The sequence below is a fragment of the Nicrophorus vespilloides genome, unplaced genomic scaffold, assembly GCF_001412225.1.
Source record: "Nicrophorus vespilloides isolate i.1.1-1 unplaced genomic scaffold, Nicve_v1.0, whole genome shotgun sequence".
NCBI classification, from domain to species: Eukaryota; Metazoa; Arthropoda; class Insecta; order Coleoptera; family Silphidae; genus Nicrophorus; species Nicrophorus vespilloides.
The window spans coordinates 22,438-32,845 of NW_017099980.1; the positions used below are offsets into that span (position 1 = coordinate 22,438).

The 10,408-nt window shown below is 37.0% G+C and overlaps 2 protein-coding genes across 3 annotated transcripts; one reads left to right on the plus strand and one right to left on the minus strand.

Annotated features, from left to right (window-relative positions):
- Nucleotides 1–73: 73 nt before the first annotated feature.
- On the plus strand, nucleotides 74–5,403 carry LOC108566475 (importin-4-like). Of its 2 annotated transcripts, XM_017926372.1 has the most exons (12): nucleotides 74–240; nucleotides 371–543; nucleotides 604–778; nucleotides 935–1,120; nucleotides 1,583–2,636; nucleotides 2,723–2,958; nucleotides 3,350–3,886; nucleotides 3,948–4,127; nucleotides 4,189–4,397; nucleotides 4,493–4,803; nucleotides 4,881–5,001; nucleotides 5,062–5,403. In XM_017926372.1, exons 1-11 carry the CDS (start codon nucleotides 187–189, stop codon nucleotides 4,964–4,966), a joined length of 3,201 nt encoding a protein of 1,066 aa, XP_017781861.1. In that variant the 5' UTR covers nucleotides 74–186; the 3' UTR covers nucleotides 4,967–5,001; nucleotides 5,062–5,403. The 2 variants fall into 2 exon arrangements, with proteins under 2 accessions (XP_017781861.1, XP_017781860.1); XM_017926371.1 differs by having other exon boundaries at nucleotides 4,881–5,402.
- Nucleotides 5,404–5,526: 123 nt separating this feature from the next.
- On the minus strand, nucleotides 5,527–10,214 carry LOC108566474 (structural maintenance of chromosomes protein 4). The gene is made up of 13 exons (XM_017926370.1): nucleotides 10,137–10,214; nucleotides 9,660–10,087; nucleotides 9,428–9,604; nucleotides 9,077–9,366; nucleotides 8,508–9,021; nucleotides 8,086–8,448; nucleotides 7,825–8,027; nucleotides 7,581–7,765; nucleotides 7,289–7,524; nucleotides 6,919–7,235; nucleotides 6,687–6,865; nucleotides 6,074–6,626; nucleotides 5,527–6,021 (listed from the first exon to the last, which is right to left on the minus strand). The coding sequence occupies exons 2-13, from the start codon at nucleotides 10,068–10,070 to the stop codon at nucleotides 5,580–5,582; spliced, it is 3,870 nt and encodes a 1,289-aa protein (XP_017781859.1). The 5' UTR covers nucleotides 10,071–10,087; nucleotides 10,137–10,214; the 3' UTR covers nucleotides 5,527–5,579.
- Between the last annotated feature and the right edge of the window lie 194 nt (nucleotides 10,215–10,408).

The window sequence follows — 10,408 nt, forward strand, 5'->3', positions numbered from 1 at the left end:
TTGTATTTTTGTAGTCATCTAATCAATGGTGGTAATACTGTGTCTGGTTTTTAAGTGCATTTAAAGTCGGCTAAACTTTGACGTTTGTCGTCTGTTTCTTGTTGGTGAAGTGTGTAGCGTGGCCAGGCGTGGCATCATTGCCGGACTTTTATTGTCTTTATTTTAAGCTTATTATTTCTCTTTGAAATGGAACAAATCTTGCAGAAATTGCTGGTCGCAGACAGCAATGTCATACAGCAGGTGAGTCCATGACATTAAGCCGGAGCGCCGCTAAGTCTGCGCTGTCCTCCTAACCTATACGACCGCACGTGCTTTTAATACGTTCCAAACAACCTATCGACAGGTTTTAATTGTACTTAACCATGTTTAGGGTACTAAGGAACTCAAGGAGGCTTTCAAAAAGCCCGGGGCGATTGGTGCTCTCTGTGACATCTTGGTATCATCTGGCAGCCCTCAAGTCCGGCAAACTGCCGCCGTCGTCTTACGCAGAAAACTAGCTAAGAAACATCAATGGTCCAAAGTGGACGCGGAAACTCGCAACAGGTAGCAATTCCATATAAAAAAATAATTGAACATAATTAATAATTATATTAATGTCTTCAGAATCAAGGGGGGTATGTTGCAAGCTCTGGTCAATGAACCTGAAAAGTTGGTGAAGAATTCCATTGCCCAATTCATTGGGCTCCTGGGAAAACATGAGTTCCCAAACAAGACATGGCCTGAGGTTTTGCAATTCATAGATCAACTGTGCAGAAGTGACAACCTTTTAGATAAAGAGGTAATTTACTTGATTAAGCCATGACTCATTGGTTCATTTTGGAATTCATTTGTGTTATGAGTCAAGCCTGTTTACAGCTCAATTAAACATATGCTATTTATAACACAGTTGTATGAATTACATCACACTAATAGAAAAATTATTGCATATTTTTAGCTTGGAATGTATACATTATCTATTATGACTGAGATATCTAAGGAAAGTTACATTGAGCATTCAGAGGAGATGGCTAGACTCTTCATCAATATCCTGAATGGATTGCCAGATTTGAGCTCAAATTTGGCTTACTACACAGTCATCACCATGAAGAATTTAGTTTCTGTCATTGGAGGACACCAACAGGTATTGAAACAAATTACGTGTTACATGTTACATTGATATGTTATTACGAAATATTTATTTTATATCAAAGAGGATGTAACCTTATCGTTTTTTTTAAGTTCACATGATGGATTCATTCGCGTCTTGTTTATAAATTAATGTTTATTAAATAGAAACGTGATATAGAAACGATATCAAACTTGAAACGGCAATGGGTTTGATAACCAAAATTACATATATATTTTGACTGTAATCGGTTATTGATGATAATTTATAAGTTAAACATTAAAATCTTTCTTCACTTATAAATTCATTTTTCTTATAAGATTTGAATAAAACTAAATTATCGACTGAGCCTAAAATGTATGTGCTAAGTTGAAAATAATATTTAATTTGTTCATCTTTTCGCTTGGTTAACTGAATCATGTATACTGAACAAAACAATGCCATTTCGATGACGTAATTTCCTGTGTTTTGTTGTAGATGATTAACATTTACCACGGGTTGTTGCCCCGCGTGCTGGAAGTGATCAACTTGTTCTCGCAAAATGACGAGAAACGCGCGTGCGAAATGTTCGAGCTCATTGAAGAGTTGATTGAATACGCCGTAGCTGTGATTGTTCCACATGTGAGGCTTGTAATTGAGATGTGCTTGCAAATCGGCAGCAACAAGGAGCGTGATGTTAGTGTTCAGATCAAGGCAATTGGAGTAGTTGGCTGGTTGATCCGCTCAAAGAGCAAGGTTGTCCAGAAGAATAAACTGATCGAACCGATCATCGATGTCGTCATGCAATTGATGGCGCATCAACCGGAGGATGATATTAACGAAGAGTACTTTGAAGGTGATCCCGATCAGTTCACCTCGACGACGGTAGCAGCTCAGACCTTAGACCTAATCGCACTGTACGTGCCGCCCGAGAAGGTCGTACCTTTCATACTGACCAGAATTGAACCTGCTTTGCAGACCAACGATGTTTACGCCCAGAAAGCTGCGTACCTCGCTTTGGCTGTACTTGCCGAAGGCTGCTCGGAGCATATTAGGAACAAATACTTGGAGTCTTTCCTGAAGTGCATCTACAATGGCATCAGGAATCCGACCGTCGTCGTCAGGAATGCCGCATTTTTTGCTTTAGGACAATTCTCTGAACATTTGCAACCTGAGATCAGCCAGTATTCAGCTGAGCTGTTGCCTGTGTTCTTTGAACATTTAACACAAGTCTACTCTTCAATGGGCCAGAACAAGCCTGAACCAAATGGGCTCGAGAGGATGTTCTATGCCTTACAAAGTTTCTGCATGCATCTGGATGATGGTCTTTTACCTTTCCTACCCACACTCATGGATACCTTATTAGTTGCATTACATCCTAACAGCTGGTCTTTAAAACTCAAACGATTAGCGCTGAGCACTTTAGACTCTGTCGCCTGTGCAGTCAAGGATAAGATTTTACCTTACTTCGATAAACTTATGGAGATTTTAACGATTTACATCAACGCCGATCCTAATGGAGATCTCATCGAGTTGCAATCATATGCCTTAGGTAATTAAAATTTTCAAATACTCTCAATTCTTAACATAAATATGTCTGCGATAAACACGTTATTAATATCTATTTACTTTGTTTAGAATGTTTGGCCAGTATTGTTGATAATATTGAACCGGAACATTTTAAGCCATTGGCACCGCAGACATTGCAAACTGCTCTAAAGATTCTGAGCGAAACCGATGACCCTGATGTTAGGAAAAGTCTGTATCCTCTTTTCGCTGCTTTATGCAGCGTTATGAAAAGCGACATTTCTGGGGATCTGCATACAATTATCGGAGCCATGATCAACACCATTCAAAGTAGTGACGGAATTATTGTAAGTGCTGTTTGTGTTTATCTAGTAAAATATTCTTGCTTATATAAAAAAATAGCAATTTGCTATAAATCAGACAACCTCGAGTTATTTCAAATATATATAAAGGCGGTATTACTTAAATTTGGATCAGTTCCAATTTGAAAGCTTTCAGCATTCCGTTTTTAATAGTAGTTACAAAGATAATAAACCTCTTACTTTTCTACACATTATCAGAACTGGTGTTCTTGAAATAATCAAATTCATGTGTATAAAATTCTAAACAGGAAATTTCAATTAAGATTTTCTATTGCTGTTCTAGTTTTGCATCACTTGAAATATACATTTAGATTTGATTATAAAATTGTAATATTTATTTGTATAAGTTTTCTTTATTTATATTTTATTGCTTTAGGCTCACTATGTGGATGAAGAAACCGACGGGTTGGATATTTACGATGAACTTTCGGACTCCGATAATGGTGAAGAGGATATCGACGGTGAAAGTGAGAGCAGCGACGACACGCAATGTAGGTATACCGTGGAGAACTCTTACAATGAAGAGAAAGAACAAGCCTGCTTGTCGATTACTGAAATTTGCAAGCATATGGGTTCCGATTACTTACCGTTCATGGATAAGAGCTTCGAGGAAATCTTCAAACTGGTAAACTATCCCCAAGATGATATCAGGATCGCGGCTATTTTGGCACTTGAACAATTCTGCATCACCCTTTATTCTGCAAACACCGGAAAGGATGCTTTGTACAAAGCTCTGCAAATGTTCATTCCAAAATGCTCCGAACTGATCAGGTCAGACGAAGAACAGAACATTGTCATGAATGCCTTAAACGCATTTGCCAATCTTTTGGAGGAAATTAAAGGCGACGTGTTGGTCGGTGATGGACACCGGGAAGCAATCATGAATTGCGTTATTGATATTTTAACTCACAAGGTATTTTTTTTTATCTTGCTCATAAAGAAGTTTTTGTTTATTCTGTAATCTGTATTTTTAGACTGTTTGTCAAGATCATGACGTTGGTGCTGAAGGTGTTATGAATGAAGAGGAATCAGAGCAGACAGAACTACTCCTAGAATGTGCGGGTGAAGTTATACCAAAGTTTGGTAACGCTCTCAGGCCGGACGATTTCTTCTGCTATTTCCCCAACATTCTTCAATTGTTAACAATTCGTGCTGTAAGTGCTTGCAATCTTATTTTTGTTTGTCTATATTAATTCTATTTTTTTTTTAATTTAGAAAAACACTATTAGCATCAGCCAAAGATCTTTTGCTTATGGTACTCTAGCAGAATGCATGAAGCCATTGAGCACCTATGTGGAGAAGTTTGTGCCGCAGTTGTTGCATCTCTGGGAAGCCGGAACGAAAGATTCCAGTGAAGAGGTTCGCAACAATTCGGTATATGGATTAGGCGAAATGATTTTCCATGGAAGGGATTGCCTGTATTCGTATCCTTTTTATATCAATTCTTGAGAGGCGTACTTCTTAATTATTTTGCAAAACTTTAACTTTGAATATGTTATTCCTTAATACTGCACTATAGGAAATATTCGGATATTTTGGTTGGACTGTCGATGATGATAACGAAGGAATCGCATGCGGGTACTATGGACAATATTTGCAGTGCATTAGCCAAAATGATCATCAACAATTCGAGTCTAGTACCTTTGGATCAGGTCTTCGAGGTGCTCATCCAACATTTACCGCTCAAGACGGATTTCCAAGAGAACGAGGCTATAGTTAAATGTTTATTCAAGCTCTACAAGGAGGAGAATCCTGTTTTAAGAACACACCTGGAGAGCGTTAGCAAAGTAATAGTTCATATCTATTCCAACAAGCAGTTTTCCGACAAAGGTCAGTGTTTTTTTTCTTCTAATACCTATATTATTTAATATAATTTCTTCAATCCTTTATCTAATTCAAAATTACAGAATCCGAGAATTTGACCAATCAGTTCATGGAGACACTAGTTAACGACTTTCCGCAAGTGTTCAATCCGATCTTTGCGGCGAAGTGATGACCAGATGACGGTCATCTAATTCCTTTCGCTATGTAATAACTCTAATTTACGTTTGCATGATGCATGATATATTTATTGTTATTTTTGTTTAGAGTATATTTTATGTGTTTGTTGGAATTAAGTTCAAAATGTTATAAACAAAAGGGAAAAAATGGCGGGTACCATCAAACATACAACTGATCTATATACATATATATATACAATGTGTTGCAACATCCCTCCCACACGGACTCGAGAGAAATAATAATAATAGCTTTAAAGAAGAATGTATTTTGTAAATTATTTTTCTATTTATTTTTTTTGTTAAATCGCCGTTCGCCTATTTGATATATTTATATATCTTCCTATTCTGTGTTTATTTTGGACCATGAAACTACTACATTTGACACCATTTTCGTTGTTGCTTATTCTCTTATTATAATCACAATTATAATTAATTAAGATTGTTCTTTTTTATATATATATTTGTATAAGGTATGTGTTTTGTTTTCTGTTTCTCGAAGAAGTCTAAAATAAAATTTCCATTTCTTTATACAAAACATAACTGGTTTTATTTGTAAAATATTAAAAAGAAAAAAAAAATATTTGGAGAATAAAATCTGAAAACAATTTAGGAATTGGCTGCTGTTGCTGTTACGGACGTATTTAATAAACTGCCGTTCTGTACAACTTCGTTCTGAAGTACAACGTCGTTTTGGTCGTTCGTTTCTTCCGAATGTGCAGTACGGTTTTGGTCGAAGCTCTTTGGATTCAGAGCCACGGAATTGGTGATGTTGAAGATCTTGTAGATTCCAATCATGCGGTCGGATAGTTCGAACATGTTCGCCCTTAGCGAGATGATTATGAACTGGGCGTTTTTAGTGCGCTCCTTGATGTAGTTCGCTACAATCGACACGTTTTTGAAGTCCAATGCTGCATCGATTTCATCCATCACGTACAGCGGTGATGGTTTGTAGTAATGCAAAGCGAAAACCAGAGCCAACGAGGATAGGGTTTTCTCGCCGCCCGACAAGTTCGTTATCAATTTCCACGTTTTCTTCGGAGGTCTCACCCTACGGAAAATCGTCGTATTATATGAATTAAATTCACGTAATTACTGCTTACCTGAATTGAATGCCTTCGTTGAAGGGATCGTAGGTATCGAGCATCTCAAAGTCCGCATCCCCGCCCATCGTGATCATCTGGTACATCTCTTTCACCTTCATCTTAATGATGTTATAGCCCGTCACGAATTCCTGCTTCCTGCGCGCGTGTAAATCGTTGTGGTAACCGCGTACTTTATTCCTCTGTTCGGTGATCTCCAGCAGCGCCTCCGTCCTTTTAATGAAGACAGTCTGCTTGTTCTTGTACTCGACAATAGCTTCCAGATTGGGATTGGCTTTCTTGTACTCATCCTCGTATACATTTAACTGTCTTTGTATCGTGTTCAACTCGATCTCTTCCAGTTCCTCCTCACTGTACGTTTTCAGCTCCCCAATAGTTTCATCTGGAATCGATTGCAACCGTAATTGCTTAATTTTCGATTTCAAAACATTCACTTTTCCTCTGCTATCCTCCAACTTTTCCGTCACATCCTTCAACTTCTGATCTATCTCTATCTTTTCGCCTTTTATTTTATTTTCCGTCTTGGTCAGTTCAGAAATTTTAGCTTTATATTCTATAAGAAAACAAAACGGAATTAAATAAAATTGCTGCTATAGAAAAAAAATGTAATTACCTGAAAAATCTTCCTCTCCACTACTCAAATCTACGTTGACTTCTTCGAGACACTTGAGCAACTTCTTTGCGTCTTCCTCGATTTCCTCTCTCTTAACTTTCATGGATTTCATCGAATTTTCCTCGTTCGTAATATCTTGTTTCATGGTTTCTATTAATTTGGCAGACTTTTGAGAATTCCTAAGTAAAAAACATTAAATTATGATTTTTCTTTTAAAAATGATTTGATTTACCTTTCGGCAGTGGTTAATCCGACTCGTAACTTCGTTATTTCTGTCTTGAACTTCTCAATGGATTTCGTCGTCTCTTTAATATTCTTATCGATCACTTCTACTTTGCCTTGAGTACGTCGATTAATTTCATCATTAATTTCGGTAACTTCTGTTTGAAGAGAGTTCACTGCATCTAAAGATTCCTCATACGCAGCCTTCTTTTCCTCAACCAGACTCGTCATTTCTTTGACTTTCAAAGGATCGGCTTTGGTTTTCGCCGCAGTTTTCTCTTGATTTTGCAATTGGTCGGTCAACAAGTGTTTTTCCCTTTTCAAAGACTATGAGAAGATTTAATTAATTAAAAGTTTCAGATAAGTGAATTTTAACTTACAGTTAATTGCATGTTGAATTTTTGGTAAGAAATATTCATCTGATTGATTTGCGAACTCAAATCGCTGACTGTGTTTTCCAGGATCGGTTGTTTCTGCTGTATCTGCCGCAACTTATGTTGAAGTTCGTTTACTTCATCCTCAATGCTTTCCAATTCCTTTGGATCAATGTTGGACACGGCCACAGATTGACCCATTCTGCCACGGCTAACTTGTCTACCACCACCGCTCATTGTACCTATACATATTTAATTAAATCCACTGATCTTGCATTAAACTCTTTTGCTAACTTACCGGTCAATTCAATTAAATCTCCACCAAGTGTTACTACCCTGAAACGTTGAGCACCATACGCAATTCTGGATCCCTGATCTAAATCTTTGGCTACAAGAGTATTTCTCACCGCATAGTAAAACGCAGGTTTAATCCTTTCATCTTCTACGCGAATTAGGTCAAACAACCTTGGCACATTTTCTGGTCTAAAACAATAATTGAACAATTATAAAATCTTTCAATAAAACTGTATATTAGTAGTTACGTTTGTAGAGGGGTTTGGTAATGTCTTCTCAAATGCTCTTGTTTTTCTAATACGATAATGGTAACCCTGCCTATATCATGTTTCTTCAAAAACTCAATGCACCATTGACCGGTCTCCACTGTATCGACGACTATACTATCCAAAGGTCCACAAGCCGTGGACACTGCCACATCGTATTTCCCATCAATTGCTCCTAAATCACCCTAAAAATTCCCAATAAATATATAATAAATTGTTTAAAATATAATCAATATTCTTTACCAATCGACCGAAGAGTCCAGGACAATTTCCTTCGATTTTCTGTCTCATCAAAGCATCCAAAACGCGTCCTCTGGATCTAGTCGCTTGCATCGCAGACTTTTTTTCCTCCAACATAGATCGTTTCTTATTCACGTCCCTGATCACATTCCCTTCGTCAACTTTAATTGCTTGCAACTCTTTATTGGCTTTACTAAGATTCGCTTCGTTCTCTGGCAACATCTTCTTAAGTTTCTCTATTTCCGCCGAGTATTGCTGTATTTTACTCTCAACCGATTCATAACTCTGCTTAATATTCTGCAATTTTTTGCTCTCACTCTCTTGATCTCTCACATACAGATTCAATTCAGATGCGGAAACAGTATACTAGAATAAAAGAAAACATGTTTTAATATTGAATTGTTACTCAAGTAATAACTACTTACTGTAGTATTGAGTGCATTGAGACTTTTCTTTAATTCTGCCAAATCGTTTTCCATGTCTTTTTTCTTCTCCTGCAACTCTTTAGTGGCATCGACCAGACTTTTCAGCATCTCAACGCGATCCGCTTGCAACTTTTCCTTTTTCTGGGACATCTTTTCGGCCATTTCCTCGCAAACTTTGACTTCTTTCTCGACGTCTTCGGGGTTTTTCTGATATGATTCGAACCGGCTCTCCTCTGCGATCAAATTCTGCTTCAATTTTTTCCTCTTGTTATTAGCCAGACGCATGTTCTCCTGCAGTTTCAGATCCTCGTTGTTCGCCATGGCGAATGCTTCTTTCAATTTTTCTTTATTGTTCTTCAGTTTTTCATAGTCCGTTGCTACCTTATCGAGAGAATTTGTTACGGATTTGATCTCAGACGCTATATTATTCAGCTTCTCCGTTATCTCTTCAACAACAACATCTATTTCCAATTTATTCTCTTCAGATTTCTTGATGTTCTCTGCGAAAAGCGATCTACGACATTTCTTTAATGATTTAAGATTTAAATAATCATACAAAGTATTCTTACACATTCTTCTGGAGCAACAAGTTCTTCTTAACGACTATATCGTTTTCTAGTTTCAGGTATGCCACAGCCTGATCCTTTGGTCCCTCCAAGCTTTTCAAATCGGTTTCAACAAGCTTCAAACGGTTCAACCGCTCCACCCGTTGTTCCGATAAACTTTCGACTCTATTTATTAATTGCGCGAGTGGAACCTTGTATCTGGATGTTCCAATTATATCCTCCAGATATTCAAGCATACCTGGTTCAGAATCCGTTCCTTTTGCAGCCATCAAAGATATTTGCTCAACTTCACCCTTAAATTTTGTCAAAATTATAGGTAATGTATCAACACATAATTAACAAAAACTAAATTACCTGTAAAATCAAAAACCTGTCATGATCCAAGTCTATACCATGTTTTTTTAGCAAAGTCCCAATTTCCTTGAACAGTGTCTTTTTGCCATTCAATGTATAAAAAGATGAATTATCCTTATTTGCTGTTCTTGCTACAATAAACTCACTGTTTGGGACTACATCATACTCATCACCTTCCTACAATTTTTTTTGATTATATTAAACAATTATTCAACATATATTTTCATCAAACCTTATCAATGATCTCTGCAAAGTGAACTGCTACAGTGCAAGATGTGATGTTGGGATATTTCACTGAATTATGGAGCAATACTGAAAGTTTCTTGGACCTGATTTTGGTAGCCCTATAGCCAAACACAAATAACATAGAATCAATAACATTGCTCTTGCCACTTCCATTGGGTCCAACAATTGAATTGAAGCACTTGTGGAATGGACCCAAGATCCTATTGGTGCCATAACTTTTGAAAAAGTTATTTGTGATTTTTGTGATGATCAATCGAGGTCCCTTATTTTCCACACTGCAGTAGGGCACTGGTGGAGGTGGAATATAAATTCCATCTATTCGTATGCCACCTTCTTCATCAGATAAATGTATGTCCTCCTCCTGGTCAACCACTGTGCTATTGTTAGGAGAGGTCATTGCAAACACATCTAGAACTACAATAATTCATTAAACATCACATAATTATATATGGAATTGATTTACCTTTCGCATGGAAGTTATCATAAACAATTTAATTAAAATTATAAAAAGAATTAACATCACAACAACCTACAAGTTACACGCATGACAGTTATTTTTTAAATTTAGGGGAAGCCGACTGAGCGCCAAAACAAATAAAAATTCCACTAAAAATTGGTAAACGTTTTAATCTAAATAATCCCTAAATGTTTCTTTACTCTAGTAATGCTCTTTATTTTTAACAAATCCATAGTTTTTATGTACTTGAGTTTATCAATTTTATACAGAAAATACTG